This window comes from Myotis brandtii, unplaced genomic scaffold (genome assembly GCF_000412655.1).
Source record: "Myotis brandtii unplaced genomic scaffold, ASM41265v1 scaffold668, whole genome shotgun sequence".
Lineage (NCBI taxonomy): Eukaryota > Metazoa > Chordata > Mammalia > Chiroptera > Vespertilionidae > Myotis > Myotis brandtii.
This window is the reverse complement of record NW_005370597.1, coordinates 550,304-569,818: the sequence shown is the minus strand read 5'-3', so window position 1 is coordinate 569,818 and position 19,515 is coordinate 550,304. Positions and strand designations below refer to the sequence as shown.

At 35.9% G+C, this 19,515-nt stretch overlaps 1 protein-coding gene across 2 annotated transcripts; it reads right to left on the bottom strand.

Annotated features, from left to right (window-relative positions):
• Nucleotides 1-1,750: 1,750 nt before the first annotated feature.
• Nucleotides 1,751-18,319, bottom strand: MYOT (myotilin). Of its 2 annotated transcripts, none has more exons than XM_014529087.1 (10): nucleotides 18,241-18,319; nucleotides 15,148-15,711; nucleotides 10,195-10,369; nucleotides 9,217-9,321; nucleotides 6,780-6,829; nucleotides 6,107-6,239; nucleotides 4,880-5,087; nucleotides 3,154-3,319; nucleotides 2,589-2,722; nucleotides 1,751-2,380 (listed from the first exon to the last, which is right to left on the bottom strand). In XM_014529087.1, the coding sequence occupies exons 2-10, from the start codon at nucleotides 15,498-15,500 to the stop codon at nucleotides 2,208-2,210; spliced, it is 1,497 nt and encodes a 498-aa protein (XP_014384573.1). In that variant the 5' UTR covers nucleotides 15,501-15,711; nucleotides 18,241-18,319; the 3' UTR covers nucleotides 1,751-2,207. The 2 variants fall into 2 exon arrangements, with proteins under 2 accessions (XP_014384573.1, XP_005881069.1); XM_005881007.2 differs by having other exon boundaries at nucleotides 6,780-6,826.
• Nucleotides 18,320-19,515: the final 1,196 nt, after the last annotated feature.

Below are 19,515 nucleotides of genomic sequence, written 5' to 3'. Positions count from 1 at the left end.
GTGAGCGCGCGTGCGCACCGAGGACCTTCTAGAAGGGCTTCGCACGAGGCGGGGCTGGAGGTCGCGGCGTTCGCCTCCAGCGGAGGGCGACTTCTAGGGCAAACCTGGCGTTGGGCCTGCGGCTAATCATAAACATAGTAGTAACTCATTATAACGGGCCACTCTTTGTTGAATACTTTTAATATTTATTGGCTTGTTTGGTCTTCACACACCCCTTCTTGAAAGGTAGGTGTTTTGTCCTCATTTTAGGTCTGAAGAAACCGAGGGTGCGAGAGGCTAATTTACCCAAGTCCAGGCAGGCCGGGCCGGACGCCTGGGCCCGAGGCATAACTGAGACTCCCCGCTGCCGCTGCTCTCGTAGAAACTGGCTATTAGCCCAGAGATGTTGCCGGAAATAGCTTCCAGCCTCCTTTCCCACTCGGTATGGCTAAAGGGAACGTTAACATAGGTAAAAACGAACAAATAAATAATAACCCAGCGATGCAGTGATTATGGAAAAGGCCGGCCGAAACAGTACTCCTTGGGGGCCCAGACTCACATCTGGCGCCGACGCTTTGCTCAGACCAGGGAGGTTTGTAAAACAGCTTAGAAAAGGCCCAGCAAACCCGGCTGTAAACGGGCACCCACGCCGGCCAGGAGGAGGCGGAAGGGACGCCCACGCCGGTGAAAGGAAAGTACAGCGGGAATCAGTTGAAGGGCCCTAGGGCCGCCAGCAGAGAAAACCATCAAGCTGTTTTGAAAGTAAAGAAATAAAGCCATTTTTGTTATTTTCCTGAAAGAGATGTAGACTGGTGTTGATAAATGCTGTTTTATGTGCAGATAAAAAGCAAAAACGAGGCCACACAGCAGGGAGGGTCAGAGGCTACCGATGATAAAAGGGACAGGGAGGCCTAACAGCCGCTGGACAGGGGCCAGAGAAGAAAAGGCTGCTGTCCTAGCTTCAGTTTAATAAAAGGGTCTGCCCTTTCCTGCGCTTAGACTCTCCGATGCTTACAAAAGTATGCTTTTTAATGTAACAGGCTATCTGAACTTGAAATGTAGGAGGAAAAAACCCCCAAAATACAGCTATTCAGATTTACATTAAATATAAGAATTAAGCAGATGACTACAAATCGTTCTTTTTCTTCTTTTTTTTAAATCCAAGCTTTGCTTTTTTCTTTTTAATATGTTTTATTGATTTTTTTACAGAGAGGAAGGGAGGATGGAGAGTAGTTAGAAACATCGATCAGCTGCCTCCTGCACATCTCTTACTGGGGATGTGCTTTTTTTACAGAGAGGAAGGGAGAGGGATGGAGAGTTAGAAACATCGATCAGCTGCCTCCTGCACATCTCTTACTGGGGATGTGCCCGCAACCAAGGTACATTCCCTTGACCGGAATCGAACCTGGGACCCTTCTGTCCCCAGGCCCACGCTCTGTCCACTGAGCCAAACCAGTTAGGGCTACAAATTGTTCTTATTCCATTGAGTTCAATAGTCTCAAAGATCTTGAAGAATTAGTTACTTATCTGGATAAAACCATGAGAATTTCAGGAGAGATTTCCTCATGCTTTTGAAGTGCAAACCTTGGAAAATCTTGCCCAGTTTCAGGAGAAATCGAGCCGTGAGTTTTTACCAAGAAGACACACCGTTCTAGAATATAAGGTTGTTCTTTTGGAACTTGTTATCCTTAAGGTTTGCTAGTTGTTGGATAAATAAAAACCAGAAGTTTTATGTTACAGGTCTAGACTTTTGTGAAGAGAAGACAGTCTGTTTTAAGTAATTGAAATTTTATTCTTTTTGACATAAAACTTTGGAACACTCAGATAATTGATTACCTTGTTAGTATTCGTATAAGAGAAAATGGGTAAAACAGTATTTAGAAAGCAGTACCAGTAAATCTTATTATAAGCATTAGTTGTGTCTAAAAAGTTGATATTAATTCATAACCTGTAATTGTTAAATGTATGACTTCAATGTTTAAAATCCCACATTTTAAGATAGTCTTCTACAATTACAAACCATGTACCCGGATTTTCTGTTGGCTTCACGAGCCAGAGAAGTAGATAGAATGTGCAAGAGTCAAAGGATAAATAATATTATAAATGTACATTAGTTTTATTACCTAATGAAAGTCATAATCTGTTAATACAGCTATGGATTTATTTCAAAACTTCAATTGAATATATTACTAATAGTGTAGTTGTGCTTTCCAATGTTGGTGAAGTTATTAAAGTTCTTCACTTTCATAGAGTCCAGATTGAGCTGCCAGACGCTGAAACTCTCCTTCAGGGTTGAAAGCTTGTTTCACATTCAAACCTTTTCCGTTAAGTGCTAAATATTTGCTGAAAGTTGGCCGAACACGTAACTGTTTAGGAGCTGGAAGAGTTTGGTTTGGACGGGCTGAAATAGAGCAAATAAAAATTAATTTAGAAAACCTAAACAAAGGGGTTGTACCAGGCATTCATATCAGACTAGGAAAAGAAAAAGAAACCAAAACTGATTATATATAGGAAAAATCCCTCAGATTTTGTGCTATGCTGGGATTTGTGACTTCCTGGTAAAGTCATTTATAACACTTGACTTAATGCTTTATATCAGTGTGACATACCTGTAACATCTAATCTTGTGTTACATGTGATCACTCCAGCTTCATTAACTGCAGACACAGTATACCACCCAGCATCTTTCTTGTTTACATCTTTTATCAGTAAAGTAATTCTTCCAGAGTTATCATGATATAAGCTGAAAAGAAACAATTAAAAAATGAAAGTATAGGAGTTGATTTTCCTGTGAAAGTTTATTTAGGACGTTCGTGATCTACAAAGTCAGACTAATATGAAAAAGAAGCATTTGGGAATTCTGAGGCTATATTTAGTCATTGCCAAATAGCTATTAGTTTTCTCGAATTAAATATCTCCACAGCAAATCTTGTTTATATCATCTATTTCTTTGAGCCATCTTTGTTTATTGTTAGTAACAAGCTAAATGCTAGCCTACTTTATGGTTTAAATTTCTGATTAGTGGATTCTGGCTTAATGAAGTTTATATTTCTATATATGTTTTAAAAACGAGACAAATTGAGGTCACAAATGCATGCCATTTATAATGCATTTCAAAGTGTAACTGGATTGACCAAAGTAAATTACAGTTAAATCTTGAAATACTTATCCTACCTTATCCGATCAGTGTTGAATTGTACCATTTCATTATTTCTTTTCCAGAAAAGTTTTGGTGGCGGTACAGCTGAGATTTGGCATTCTAGCTTCACTGAGTCTCCCTCAAAAACTTTTTTGCTCTGTGGTTTATAGATAAACATTGGTGCTCTTCTATGTTCTTTTGCTACATATTAATAAAAAAATCAAGTATTTTAAATATTATAAAAAAGATATTAAATCAAACCAAAGTATTATGAAATTTGTATGTTGATATAAAAGTTTTTAAAAGTAAAAAAGATCGGAAGCTTCATGTTTTAGCTTTAGCTAAAATAATATACAATACCATTGTATTATTATACAATTCAGAGTTCTAAAACAGTAAGGTAATGATGCATTGAATTTATTATCATGTTTCATTCAAAGAATTTAAGTCTTAATGTCATTTATCATGTCACCTATAGAGAGGCAGCATGAGTGGTGCAAAAGAGTACCATCAACTTGGGTTCAAATTCTCTCTTTGCTCCATTAGCCATGCCAACTTCTGGAAATTTTGTTTAGTTTCTCTGAGGCTCAGTGTTATCCATTGTAAAATAATACAATACACAAGTAATAGTGACTGCTGTGCTTACCATACAAAATTATTGTGAGGATCAATTGAGATAATGAATGAAGAAGCACTTTGTAAACAATAAAATAATATACAAATGTCAGTAATTATTATGTCTTTTCTTCAAATACCTGAAGGATAAGAGGAAATGATACTATAATACCATAACCCTAGCTTTTCTGAGGGAGAAATGAGGAGATTGGACAGATGCCTGCCAAGGTCTCTTTCAGCTCTAACATTATGGCATTTCTGGAACTATTGGCACAAGGAGGATTTGCCCAAAGCTTAATCACTTGACTTTTTGCTTTTTGATTTCTAGGTCATCCATTTTTCTCTTAGACTGAGGTCCCTTATTATATCATAGAATAACTTTAAAGATTTTTCATTGATCTGGGTAGAATACAAACTGAAGAAAATTTTTCAAGTTGTCAAGCTTTTATATAACAAAAAATGAATAATAGCAAACTCTTTTATGTGATATACCATGGCTTAAACCATTACAAATGTGATATATTTAAAGCATTTAAATTGTAATAATTTAAAATAGAACATCAACTTTATGAGAACAGCCTTACAAAGAACATTTAAGATATGAGTTTTTGCCATACATGTTTTCTAAAGCTAGTAGGCATGTTTTTGTTTTTTTATCATAATTACAGATGAGTGTCCTAGTAAAAGGAACACCGTCTAAGGTAAAAGTTGACATTTACTCTTCAGTTTTAAACTATGCATGATTACAACAATTCTGTGAAAATGTGTCAGATTGATTATTTTAGATTGTAGACCAGACAAATGATTAGACTAAAATTTTTCACTTTAAGACCTGTTTGTTACATCTATAGAAATGCTTCTACTATCTTATTGGTCTGTCTGAAATTGTACCACTTCTTTATTTCCTTTCCAGAAAAGCTTTGGTGGTAGATCTATCATTCTAATTTCACTGAGTTTTCCTCAAGAATATCATCCCCCTCATCCTCCCACCTCATTTGTGGCTTTTGGGTAAAAACTGGGTTCTACTGGGTTGTATGGTGTGGACATTAACCTTAACTAGGAAGTCCTCTAGGATTTTCTTTTTTAATACTTTCTTTTTTAATACTGCAGGATTAAAGATACTTTGTGATCTCTTGGAGGGCTTACCCAGGATGTCCAGCTGCACAGTAAAGGTGGCTTCTCCTGCTCTGTTCTTGGCCACACATACATAAGCCCCTGCATCTGAAACTCGGACCATTTCAAAGATGAGTGAATGAAAACCCTTCTCAGACACTATCATTTTGTGAAAATCATCTGATTGAACTGGCCTTCCATTTAGATACCATGCCACATCAGGAGCTGGCAGTCCGCTCACCTAGAAATGAAAACATAAGGAGATAACAGAGTTTTAAATGATAGCATCACTGGGACCCATTTGTCTATGAATTTTAACAATTTCAGTACCCGAGTGGGTTTGTGATTGAAAATGCAAAGCAAGAGCTTAAAAAGGTATTTGCTTTCAATAATTTTTAACGAAACAGTATAAATTAAAACTCTTCAAATTAATATAGTATTTTATGACTATCTTAAACCACATCTAGCTCTTTCATGTGCAACCTCAGGCTCTTTAAGATCTTTTAATTAAGGAATATGGAAGTCATATGGCTTTTCTGGCTAATGGTGACTGCAAAAGCAGTCCCAGAAGCACACATATGTGAGGCTTGCTGATCTAATGAATAACCTTTCCAAAACAGTGTTCTCGAGCTTGTAGTTCTGGTGTATGAATGGCAGTTTGTTAAGTGTTCTTATATAAGCCTTAACAATTAAGTCCACATACTGACTTTCATTCTTATAAAATGTTTTTCTTATAAAATGTTTTTCAATCCAGAAAAACATTTTATAAGAAAAAATTCTCCCAAATGAGGATAATGAAATTGTAGGAAAAGCTGGTCTAGCTTGAAGAAATCTTCTAGGCAGAGAGAAAGCAGAGTTGCTTGAATTTCTTAATGGAGAAGAACTAAAAAGCCACTCTACTTTTGAAATATTATTATTATAGCTTCACTTAGAGTATTCATTAGGTGGTTGGCACTATTGTGAAAACCTTTTACCTATTTACTCAGTTAATCCTCAAACAACTTTATGAAGTAGATACATTTGTTATTCTCTGTGTTATTCTCATTAGCACAGTGAGATTAAATTACTTGTCTAAGATTATATAGCTGAAAAGTGGCAGAGCCAGGGTTCAAACCCAGGTAAGCTTGGCTCTAGCATTTGTGTTCTTATCCACTATACATACTACTTCTCAAGTTGTGTAGCAAGCTATGAAGAGGAAGAGAACATTTTTTAAAACTTAGTATCCCATCGTTAATTTTCTTCCAATATTTTGAAACTTACTTTGAAGTCCATTCTGCAGAATCTTCCTTCTTCAATTGACATATTCTCTGGCACTTGAATGAAACGAGGCGGGTAAAATTTCTCCTGGATTGCATCCTCATCATTCACACCTCCCCTTGAAGATGATCTACTTCTACAAAAGTATTTTAATAACTACTATGCAAAAAGTTGTAATTGTTCTTACTTTCACACGAACATAGTTTAGCCATCAAATTTGAAACCCCAGAGTATACTGTTTGATAGTGTAGTAACAATGGAGAAAGACCTTAGGGCTGTATTTAGCTGTGGAATATTTGATAACTATTAGAAATGGTAGCAGTTTAGAAACATTTGGTACAAATTGCACTCTTTCTTTTTTACAATGCCATGAATTGGTGAAGAAACTGATCTACTAAAATGCAGAGTACCCCATGGATTGAACCTGCAACCCAGGTATATGCCCTTGACTGAGAATTGAATCCATGACCCTTTGGTGTATGGACCGATGCTCTAATCATTGAGCACCACCGTCCAGGGCCAGATAAAATTTTGGTCACCATCTCTGACATTAGAAAATTCACATTGTTTTTTATAAAAGGTATGTGAGAAGCTTGAGAGCTTTAAAAGGATTACATTTTTAAGCTAAAAAATTTCAGATAGCAAAATATATATTTAGAATTAAATTATTTTTTACCTTACTTGTGACGTAGGAACTTGCAACCGTGCATGTTCTGAATTGTGCTGCTTGAAATTAAAACAGAGTGATAATGTCAACATATAATTGTTAGCTTGAAATGAAGCAGAACTAAGTAGTTGCAGTTGAAAGGAACATTTCTGTGGGAAGCCACCCATTGTCTTCACTATCAGAGAAGTGTAAACAAGGATCCCGAAAGCTGGTGAACCTGGAGCCCCTGGCAAGGGCACGAGCTATGCACCGATTGTTTAGTCCAGACAATGGGGGCTCAAGCAATTTCCTGACCAAATAGTCTCAGAGTAAATCTTTCTAATATTACTGACCTTTAAGATAGTTTATCTGTTACCGCAATTACCTGCCTAAGAGCTAGATGTGTATCCAAAATTGAATAAAAGGTTGGCAAGGCCTAGGCACGAGTGGAAGTCCTTTCCCTCGCATTGGGCTTCCCTCCTGGCCCCCAGTATTTCCAAATTATTTCTTGTCTCGTCTCTGTCATTTGCACGCGGCCCTTCTCCAGATCCCGAACCCTGAACCACGCAGGATGTGGATGCACACATTTCTCTGTTAACTGTATTTTTACAGTTATGGTCAGTTCTATATATTTAGCTTTTAAACATTTAAAACATACTGCAATGACCTTATAATATTCTAGCAAGAAATCCCCAGAATTAATAAGACTGTTCCACAGGCATGATTTATGAGACTGAGTTGATAGTGGTTCATTTTTCAGACTATTTTTAAAAAAATATATATTTTTATGGATTTCAGAGAGGAAGGGAAAGGGAGAGAGAGATAGAAACATCAATGATGGGAGAGACTCATTGATTGGCTGCCTCTTGCACACCCCCACTGGGGATTGAGCCTGCAACCTGGGCAATGTCCTGATTGGGAATTGATCCGTGACCTCCTGGTTCATAGGTCAACACTCAACCACTGAGCCACACTGGCTGGGCCAGTTGACTATTTTTTTTTTTATTTTTTTTACAAAGGATGATGTGTCCCTCTGGTATATTTGAAATGGGAGCACTTAGTACAGATTGTCCTTTAGTAAACAGGAATAGACATGAAGTCAGTTTTGTTGGCAGTAGATACAGGGTATTATACCTGCTGCTTAAAAGTGGCACCAACAGCAGTAAACACATTAGACTGTAAAATACTTCTCTTTTTAGCTCATGACACAAAATCCTGATGGACTTCATGGAAGACATGTGTAGAGCTATGAAAAGTCTTTGAAAAACAACATTAGTTACTTCCTGCTTAATAAAGATATATTTAATTTAAGCAAACATCTTTTAGAATTTATTATCTGAGCACCAGAAAATTATTTCTATTTGAAAGTAAAATCAGGAATTGATGGAAATTATAGTAGAATTAATAAATTGGTTAAATATTTAATGCCTGTTTATATATTTCACTGTTCTTGGCATAGTGGGAGATACAAAGAAGTGAAAAATATAGTTCCTACTCAAATATCTGAAAAACATCTGTACAGCAACACAGCAGATCATTACAAATAATTTATTTTTGGATGAATATGTTTAATGTATTTTGTCATTTTAAAACAAAATTCTTAAAACTCACAATTTTTGGCTGGCTTTAAGATTTTCTAAGCAAAATGTCAAAACAATTCAGTGGTCAAGCAAATCAACTTTTTTTTGGTAAAAATTAAAAATAATCCAATTAAACTCAAAATTTCCAAAAATTTTGGTCATCATCTCTGACATTAGAAGATTCACATTGTTTTTTAAAAAGGTATATGGAAAGCTTGAGGGATTTATAAGTAGTACATTTTTAAGCTGAAAACATTTTAGTAAGTTTTTTATTTTGTCCTTTTAAGGTGGTTTGAATATGTATATATTTGTATTCGTAGATGCTATACTTCAGTTATACATAGTTTGATGACATTTTGTTTGAAGTGTACAAAAAATGTAGGATTTATATTTTCTGATTTCATAATGACATATTTTGCTGCTGTCTCTTTTCCTGCTACCACCACCTTCATTTTAAAGTGTTTTTAAAACAAATATATTTTTATTGATTTCAGGGAGAGGAAGGGAGAGGGAGAGAGAGAGAAATATCAATGATGAGAGAGAATCATTGATCAGCTGCTTCCTGTACTCCTCCTAATGGCTGAGCCTGCTGCAACCTGGGCATGTGCCCTGACTAGGAATTGAACCGTGACCTTCTGGTTCACAGGTCGACACTCAACCACTGAGCCATGCTGGCTGGGCATGTGACATTTCTTATGGAATATTAGAACCACCAGAAAAGGGGGTAAAATTAAAACTTCACATATATATTTTAGCTTATCACGGCCTCTCCCAGGGAAGCGATTGACTTTTACTTTGAATGCTATTTATATACATTTAGAAAGCAGATATTTAAAAATCATACACACAAAAAGGACTCCAGTTAGATAAAGATTATTTTAATTTACCTGTGGTGAATCTTGTGCCTCACTGTCATTTTGAGCTTGTAACACAGCAGCTGCATTCTGTGGTCCTAGCAATCTTCGAGCCATCTTCTCCTCATATGTTAGCCGCTTTAAAGAAATAAGTCATTAAGGAGAATGGTAATGAGATTTAATATAAGTTGTTTGTACAGGTTTAATTTAACTTAAAACCACTATGAATTTTACCAAAAAAGTTCTGTCTTTAGAATTATAGGTAGATGCTATGTTTTAAAAAGTATTTTCTTTCATTCAAAGCCTTTCCTTCTACTCTAGTGCCACTTCTTTCATCTGTGATATTTGCTTGTTTTCTTTTTGCTCATTGGAAGAGCAGGCATAATCACCCTTGAATATGGCTCTCCTAAGTCAAGGGAAATTCTTTCCCTTCCTTCTTGTGTATGTTCCAATCACCTCTGTCTTTGACTATAGTACTACATGTCCTCACTTTCAGAAAGAACTTGTATTACTTGAACACTGAATATTTGACTTACTAACTTCTGGCTGAAAGCAGTGCAACTGATATGTTAAATGAATTTGGGTTAAAGGCATATAGTACTGTTTCAAAGATAGGTGACTAAATACAATGTACACAGTAAGAGTTACATAATAAAAGTTATAGCTATTTGTCCATCAATAATATACACCAAATATATGAAGAAGTCAGGTTGACAGTATTTCCTATTATTTGATTATTAGACGTATTTTATGAGAGGTAATGCTTAAAACAGAAAATATTAAATCATTCAGATTGATTTTTAATTTGCTTCATTTTTTACTACTCCACACCAAAGAGGTGATTTCATGCAGAGAAACAGTAAATAGGGCCCAAATATTCCTTTAAAAAAAGATTATCCTATTCCTTGCTGATTATACAGTCATAGATCCTTGAGACAGAAAGACCTTTCTTATTGAGATTAGATTTTATAGTTTAATTGGCTTTTTGTATAAAATAGACTTCTTGCTCACTTGATTTCCATTATGAAGAAGGCTGTCCTTGCATTTTAGCTTTCTTTCCAAATCTTGAATCAGAGCTTCTTTTGATCCTTGTATTTCATGGTCAGGAGTCCTTGGTGTGGGCTTAGCATTTGTACTTTGGGATGGCTTAGCATTCACAGATTGGCCAACTGAGGGTTGTTGATAGCTTTAAAAATAAAAAAGATTTTTTAAAAAGAAGATATTTAAGATGTGTATCTTCTTTTAAAATTGAATTTATTGGGATTACATAGGTTAATAAAACTACATAGGTTTAAGGTTTATAATTCTATAATACATCATCTGTATATTGTACTGTGTGTTCACCACCCCAATTCATGTCTCTTTCCATCACCATTTATTCTCCCTTTACTCTCTCCTGCTTCCCACAACCCCCATTTCCCTCTGGTAATGACCTTACTGTTGTCTATGAGGTTTGTTTTGTTTACTCCCTTCAAAATATATTACCAAAAAAAAAAAAAAGATTTGTATCTAAAAGAGACTTGGCCTTATTTTGTCAGTCACCTTTAGATAGATTGAATCTAACACTTAGTACTACTAGTGTTAGCACAAACACTAATTTCCCTAGTAACAAGAAGGATTTTATAAGAGTTGTTACCAGCTTTTTTGTTTCTTTTTGTTTTGGCAAGTGAAAAGTAGCAGGAGGAATAATTTAGATTAGATGCAAGGAGCATGTCCTTCCTTGAAGGTCTTCCCTAAGAGGTGAGAGTAAGTCTAGTTACTTGTAGCTTGAGAGCACTTCTATTCTTAAAACTGAATTTCCTAAGTTTGGTTTATAGGTGGATATTAAGCAGTGATGTGCTTGACTCATATGAGCTCAAGAGGGCTGATTTTTAGCATCTCTTCCCAGCTCCCTGTGATCTCATGATGTGGTGGGAATATCTACACCAGGTAAATTGGTAAGTACCACAGATCATGGCTCCTTCCTCCAGCTGATTGTTACACATTTACCAGTATAACCACTGATATTTACTGACTATTCTGTTGCTAAATGGAGTGTACAGTTTAAATAGCCATTGACTTTTCTTTTAATTTCCAATTCCTATTTCTTTTTTTTAAAAAGATTTTTTAAAATCGATTTTTAGAGAGGAAGGGAGAGGGAGAAACATGCATGTGAGAGTGCAACTTCGATTGGTTTCCTCCTGCATGCTCTCTCCCGGGAATCAAACCAGTAGAGAATCAAACCAGGCATGTATGTACCCTGACCTGGAATTGAACTGGTGACCTTTCAGTGCATGGGATGATGCCCAAACAACTGAGCCACACTGACCAGGGCTCCTATTAATTTCTTATTCTAGAAAATGCAAATATGGCACTACATAACAAATAGCTTCTACAGTAATGACAGTTTCTTTAATGTTGCTGAAATGATATTTGGAAAAAGAAAGGAATGACTAGGGGAGGAAGGAGAAAGAAATGTAAAATAAAAAAAGGGGAGATTTGGAGAGAGAAAAAGCAAATTTGAATAGCAGTTGAAGAGTTTGGTTTAAATCCTTATTTCAGGTTCTGATCCTAAATTTCCTTCTAAGATGTTCTTGCTCCTCCCAGAGTTCCCTTGTTGATTCTGATGGAGAGCGGAGGTAGTATTTAGAGACTCCTATATTATTAGATCTGTAAGGAACAGTTTTCACAGTGCTTTGTTCATATTTCACATAGTTTATTCACTTAGGGCCATATAAGTGCTAGCTTATATCTATTTAATGTGGGGAAAGTGGCCTTTAATGAATATTTTACCATTAGTATAATAAACATTCTCCAGTTACCTAGATGAAACAAACTTGCTCTCTTCTGTGACATGTTCTTATTCAAATATTCTCAATGATCATTAAAAGAATTTGTGCCCTGGCCGGTGTAGTTCAGTGGTTGGAGTATTAGCCCTTACACTGAAGGGTGGCGGGTTGGATTCCTGGTCAAGGGCACATACTAGGGTTGTGGGTTCGCTCCCCACCCCTGGTAGGGGTGCCTTCAGGAGGCAATCGGTTGATATATCTTTCTCACATTGATGTTTCTCTCTCTCTCCCCTTCCCTCTTCCCTTTTTTTTAAAAAAAAATTTTTTTTCCCTCTTCCCTTTTAACTCTCTCTGAAAAGCAATGGAAAAAATATCCTCACTGGAGGATTAACAAAATGGGAAAAAAAGAATTTGTAAGCTAAGTGGAAATGTATCTTCTCTGAATGGAGCCAGAATTTTAATTTTTGTAGTCTTTGGGGACTTGGTTAGTAATCTCTAGATTGTAAACATAACTGAAAAAAAAGTCTTATTACTTATTATTGTATCATATATCCACTAACAGAGCTTGGGTATAGGTAATACTATCAGTTGAATGAATGAATGTTACAGATGCTCTGTAATGAAAGTTGGTGATACACATTTCCCCTTCTTACATTTCAGATCTTCAAGGTTGTCTATATTAATCCTTAATTAAAGTAAAGTAAATAGCCAAACCAAATAAGTAGGTTTTTTGTTTTTGTTCATTTGTTTGTTTTGTGATTGAATTCTCAGGTTGAAATAGTAAAATTCCTTTGGTCTTATAGATCTGTTCCTCCAACTGTATGAAGTTAAAATAGCCTATTTTTTTTAATGCTAACCTATCATCTTTATAAAAGTCACACATTTGTTAGAGTGAGTTAGTATTAAATAATTCTTTTTCAGACTCTCATAATATCTCTGAGAAATCTTGAGGGATTATCAAAACCAAGCCTGAGAATCAGTCACTTTATTCACTGAATTCACCCATTATTACCAGTTCAGATGGTTTAAGTGTTAGGACTTGATATCTACTTATATTTATAAACTTATACTTGCACACTGCTGTATAGGTCTTTTTTCTATTGTTATCACCCAGATCCTTAATTTCTTTACGAATCAGAAAACTGAATCACTGAGTGGGTAAGGTAAAGTTGCTGAATATCACACAGCAAAGTTTTTGGAAGGAATAATTAGAATTAAAGAGTTCCACTCAGTTTCTAGTTGGTGGTTTGATCCTACTGATAAAAAGCTAAATAAAACTTTCAAACTTCTCTAGGTCAGAATCCAAGAGATTATTTTAGAAGACATGGCAAACTTAAGCCCATGATAACAATGAGGGAGTTGGCGCGCAAATGTTCAAAGGCCCAGAGCTTTCCACCCTGTGCAGCTGGGCATAGAATGGGTATCAAGTGGCTGTGGGCAGATTAAAAGGGTTATCTGTGGTTGCTGAAAATGGAACAGCTAAAGCTGGATCTTTGATCTCTGGTTTGGGGACCTCCTATGTTTTATTTCTTATCCTCTCCATTTTTGCCTTTCTTTATCTCTTATTAGTTTTGTACACATGGTTGAGGCTCAGTAATATTTATTTGATGGCTTTCTTTTCTGGACAGGAATTTGGAGTAGGACTGAAATACTTTATTAAGAAAAATATAGTCAGAAAAGGTTATTTTAGATTTTAAAATGTTCATATAAGAAATGTGGAAATCATTGAAAGTTAGATGGAAAAATATCATCTGGATAAAATGTTACCAAGAAAAATCTACCATGTGTTATAATTGACATAATGGAAATTTGGGAGGGAAAAGAAAGAGAGGGCTTTTAATTCTTGAATACACCTTTTAAAATTATTAGGTTGAGCCCTGGCTGGGTAGCTCAGTTGGTTAGAGCATCATCCTAATAACACCAAGTTGGAGGTTCAATTCCCAATTAGGGCACATATAGGAAGCAACCAATGAATGCATACATGAGTGGAACAATAAATTGATGTTTCTTCCGCGCCGCCCCCCCCACTAAAATAAGTAAATATATTAGATCAGACATATGACAGGCCATTTTTGTATGTTAAAATAGATATCAGCCATTTCAAATGGTTCAGCCTAGTAGATAGGATTTTAACAAATTTTTGGTTTTTATTCTTAAAAATATTAAAAAGTTTTCTTTGCAGGTTGAATGCTATAGTCACTTAAATTAGGTTTCCGGAGTAGTCACCAACAATAGGAATCTCTAGAAAAAAATTAGCCTCTAGAGAAGACTGAGAGAAATTAGAATGTCTGCAAATTTGTCAGTAAGCCTGCAACAAACACATTCCATCAGACAATTTTTCCAGATGCCTCTGATTTCTTTGATGTTCTAGCCAGCCAAGGAATAGGAAAACTGATAGCCCTAACTTTACATAAGCACAAAGTATTCAGTTCATGTTTTAAAAAAAGCACAACCACTATGTCCTTCGTATCAGGTTCTCCTACTGCAGTTTTAGGACTGTGAAAATAGTACATGCTTGCATAAGGCTGCAGGTATTCTTCCCTGTGTTTAGATCAGCCTAACCAATTTGAACAAAGTGTGGTTTTAATCATCAAAGGAAACCTTAAGGTTGTAAACTTGTATTTATTCAAGCCTTTTTTCTGAACATAATAAGGAAAAGTCATACATTTTAGTGTCTGAATCCCAGATTTTCTTTTTAGCCAAGTGAATATTCAACATCAGAGGGGAAAATGGATAGGAAGAAAGGTAGAGACTGAGAAGAAATTTAATAGCCTTTGCTTATGTGAGAGGAAATCCTATCTGAAGATGAGCAGGCAGGTGTTCTTCATCTCAGCTGAGCCCAGAACCAGAGCAATTAAATTTACAGCATGAGGAACTTAGCTTAGGACTGGGGCAATAGTCACTGTCCTTGGTATATTAGAAATATTTTTTGAAGGTGGAAAATAATGGCTAATTGTATGGGGTCATAGATGATTTGATTCAGCTCAGCCTGGACACTGCATAACGGGTCAGATAACCTCTTATTGCTAGTACCCTGGTTCAAGGTGTTCTAGGAGAATTTTGAGATCAGACATTGAGGTCACATTGCCTTTTTAGATAGTGATGAACTACAGCATTACCTCCCCTGCCCCCACCATCTTTGGACATTGTATATGCAGTATATATCCATATGCATATATTTTAAAAACTCACTTACTTGGAGTCCACAGTGGAAGGGATTTTACTGCTACTGTAATCAGGCTGTGATGGTAATATGGAGCTGAGGAAGCTGGCGGGGGACTGGTTATAGGTGGCTGTAACCCTTTGGCCCAAGTTGGAGCCACCAGGCTGCTGGGGAGAAGCAGGGAAAGCAGAGGACATGGAGATATGAGAGCTCACTGTTGAGGAAGCAGAAAATCTTTGCTCTGTGCATTGGCGGGGCTGGATGATAATAGAAGACTGTTTGGTCTGGCTAGAGTAGCTGGAGGTTTCCGGTCCAGGGGGCTGCAGTCTGGAGCCACATGGATTTTGGGATTGGATGAAGTGTTTTGGCCGTTCGTAGTTAAACATGCTTAGCTGGTATACGGGAGATGAAGGCAATTTATTACTATAATGATTTGCTCCTGAAGAGTTGGGGTCCTGAATTTGGCACTGCAAGCCTGGAATTATAGAAGGTCGCAAGGAATCAGAAGCAACCTTGGTCTGCCCCTTCTTGTTGAGATCCTGGGAATATTGTGTTCCTGGCTTTGATGGAGGGGCCTTCTCTTGAAGAATGTCTTTCCTTCAAAAGGAGAAAATGATTCAGTTACAATATTTGCACAAAGAACAGTACTGTTTATTTAACATCTTTAGGAACTTATGTGCTTTCAAGGTTATCTCTGAGTAGAACTTTCCTGGTTTCTACACTTCCTTTTTCTCTGTCATTGCACAAATGACTTTTTCCATGTCTCATGATTATTTCTTTGTCCAGAGGCTACTGTTTCATTAACCACAGAAATTTAATTATTTAAAAATTATTAGCAGTTAAATATATAACATGTCAGCTTTCATTCAGTTTGAATTCTTCCCATTGCTCATCAAAACCAATGAACAACTCTTCTGATACACCAGTTAATTCAGGTCCCTGTGATCTGTGATGAATGATGTCTTGGTAAATCAAGGGGAACTATATACGCTTATTTTGTAAAGAATGTTACTCTAATGTCCATATTTACTCCTTTACCCTTTCACAATTTCACAAAGTAGAGTGAATATCTATAATTGACTGTTAACAACTTTGAGTGGATTTTTTTTATCTTACAATTCACTGCCTCTTTTTCTTCCCTTGATTTCAAATTGACCATAGTACAGTGGTCGGCAGACTGCGGCCCCTTGAGTGTGGCTCTTCCAAAAAATACCATGTGCGGGCGTGCACGTACAGTGCAATTGAAACTTCATGGCCACACTCAAGGGGCCAAAGAGCCACATGTGGCTCGCGAGCCGTAGTTTGCCGACCACTGCCATAGTACAAAGTAGACAATAATTAAGGAGTGACTACGTGTTTGTGTCTCTTTGTATGTATATAATGTATGTCACCAACTGCATTGTAGAGCCATTTGTGATTTTTTCTGTTATTTTTAGATTACACTATCTAGTTATTGATCTTGATGTTCTTTTAATTATTTTTACTTTTTATTTTTTACCTGTTTAATATGTATTTTAGATTAATTTAAACATTATTTTTTTTAAAGAAATGGTAAACAGGATGTACAGAAGGAAGTAAGACAACTGTGAAGCTAGCCTCTACCTTACCAAGAAAAGATGGGTGCCATTTCTCTTACTTAGCTCTACATTGGTTCACCTGACTTTCTATAGTAGATCCCCATTTTTCCTTAGAGGAATTATTTGTCACTAAAATTACCTTAAGGGATTATATTTGCCTCTGATTTCTTCCATTAGTATGGTATATCTAAGCAGGACTATATACAGCCATTACACACAAAGACTAGTCCTGTAAATTGTAGCATTGATTCTGTTTTCATTAAAAATATCAGGTAATTTAGTTCAAAACACATTTAGTTTGTTTCACATAGTTTGAACCAACACTGAGATAATGCTAAATCATACTTTTAGCTGATAAAATTAGCCAAATTGTCATTATTGAAACAAAATCTTATTTAATTTCCTATCTTGAAAAAAGTATTTTTAATGAAAAATTTCTAGACAATTTCATCCTAATTGTGCATATAGTTTAAATTAAAACTAGCAGTTTTAGGAAAGAACAAAAATGCAACTACACAGCCAAGAGAAAGATTATATTGAAAAGACTTAAAAAGTCATATATTCCTTAACTTCAAGTTTCTGAACACAAGTATATTAAACTAGACTCCATTTTAGTAGTTAACTATATTAGGCCTTTAACTTGTCGGAGAAAAACATCCAGAGGAGGCTTTAATTAGATTTTCTAAAAAAAGAAAAGGCTATTTCAAGGTAAGTAGTTTTGTAGTTACCGGTTTATTTATTACATTGCAGAATTGAATCCAGTTTGTTTCCTAAATTCCTTTTTGGGCAGGCAAGTGATTCAGATTTATTTCAAATAGCAAAAAATAAACTGTTTAATAGCCAGCAGATATTTTCCAAAAAGTCCCCTATTTTTCTTCATATATATTTCTGTAATGTCAACTATCTTGTTCATTTTGGTATCAGTCTACGTAGTTAAAAATTACTTACTTTTTGAAGCTCAATTTTTTCTTTCAAAAGTTTTATTTTGTATACATCTCACTAAATTTATACAGATGTTTCCACAGGTTAATTCTGAAAGGCTTTTCTTCATGTTTGTAGTTACTGTTCAACAATCCAATTCTAGAATCAATTCTATTACATGCAAGTTATCATTTTATTCTAAATTATGTTAAATAAATATCAAATATTTCATAAATAAAATACTAGTCAGTCTCCTATTTTAAAAAATCTTAACATTATTTTCCTTATCTCTAATATAGCACAAACTTGCAGAAAAAACTGATTGAGGATATTTTGAAGCTGTAGGATATCACCACAATTACAGTCAGTCCAAGTGTCTCCTTTCAAGGAAAAATCATGACTTAAAAATAATAACACATAACTACTTTTTCTTCTACCCTTTCTCTAATGCCCTCCAGTTTCAGTGGAATGAATAGAGCACTTTCTCTTCAAATCTTTGTATAATACCATTATGATGTGTGGCTTTCAAACTTTTTATCTGAAGGTCACTTCTGTACATGCTCCTCTGATTTGGACAAAAAACAAAAACAAAACCCAAAACGGCAGCAGGAATAAAGAAGGGACTTACCCGTAATTCTGGAGGGTGCCAGCTGGGTTTAACCCACTATTGAAGGGAAGGAAGAGGCATCCCCTTCCCTCACAGACTAATCTAGTGGCTCTGTGCTTAGTATTATAGCACCACTGACTTTTATCAGCTGCCAAACAGTGACATCTGATGTGCTTGTCTGTCCATCTACCTATGCTGGCATGTCAAAGTAAGAGTCCACAATCTAAACAATATCTCAGATGTCTTAGTGATATTTAAGGAGTGGGATTACATGAGCTTTTCTCTCAGGCCTCTTTATTTTAGATGTGAATGTTGACTATGATCTTTAGCAAGCTCATGTAGGGGGAAGAGCAATGAATTTGGAAATAGAAAAAAGTATAAAGAAAACTCAATTTCTTTTTCGTGGTGAGGGCTTTGTGAATCTTCCCTGTTGAAGAAAGAAGGACTAAATCCCCTCTTCATAGATTTTAAGACTGATGTTCTATCTTGTAAGGCTTCTCTAGAAATAAGGCCAGTGATGGATGGGCTCCAAATTAATTTGTATTCCATAGTTGTTTATCTGAAGACTTTTAAAAAAAATTCCAAATGGGAGTGTGGGTGGAGCTGGGTTCAAGCAGTTTGTTTTAAGAAAGGGGGTGTGGTCTCAGTAAAGGCAGCAGAGCAGGTGATTGTGACGTGTCATTGGGAAGGTGGGTTGGTGGAAAACATAATATGGTTTCTTTAGCAAGCTTTCTGAATCTGTATGGTGTATGCCTCCTTGACCTTGTACTTTTATACTAAAAGTTTGAAACACTTAAACTATCAAAGAAGCAGTCTATACATTAGGGCTCTGTACTATCAACTCTCTTTCCTTCATCTTCTTTACTGCTAACAGTTTCCTTTCTCTTTACACCAAGGAGACCATCTTGGTATTTATGTTTCCTTTTTGTGCAGGGAAGTAAATAATTACAGAGGAAGAAACCTTCAAATCAACAAAAGAGGTGGTGGAGAGGATTAGGTGGCATGAGGATCAGTCCAATGGAGTGGAATTATCCCCCTTTAAGTGGCTTCGATTTTGATATGGTTCTACTGTTTAAAGCATATCTATTTATTCCCTCCCTTATGGATACTCCAAACTTGATTTAATTACCATGTACATTGGGGTCCAATAAATAGATGTTTGAGCACATGTGAGTCATATGAAATTCTTCACAGCTGACCATGTAGGTATTACCTTCCTTTTGTGTTCAGAAAAAGTTTAATAATTGCTGCCTGGGCATGCAGACATTATTCAGTAGAAAAAGCAAACTAGACTTG

Coding starts and splice junctions, on each gene's coding strand:
- MYOT (XM_014529087.1), bottom strand. CDS start 15,500: ATGTTTAACTACGAACGGCCAAAACACTTCATCCAATCCCAAAATCCA. Junction 9,322..10,194: donor TTCTTCATAATGGAAATCAA/GTGAGCAAGAAG, acceptor ATTTCTTTAAAG/CGGCTAACATATGAGGAGAA. Junction 6,240..6,779: donor GTTCCTACGTCACAAGTAAG/GTAAAAAATAAT, acceptor ATACTTTTGTAG/AAGTAGATCATCTTCAAGGG.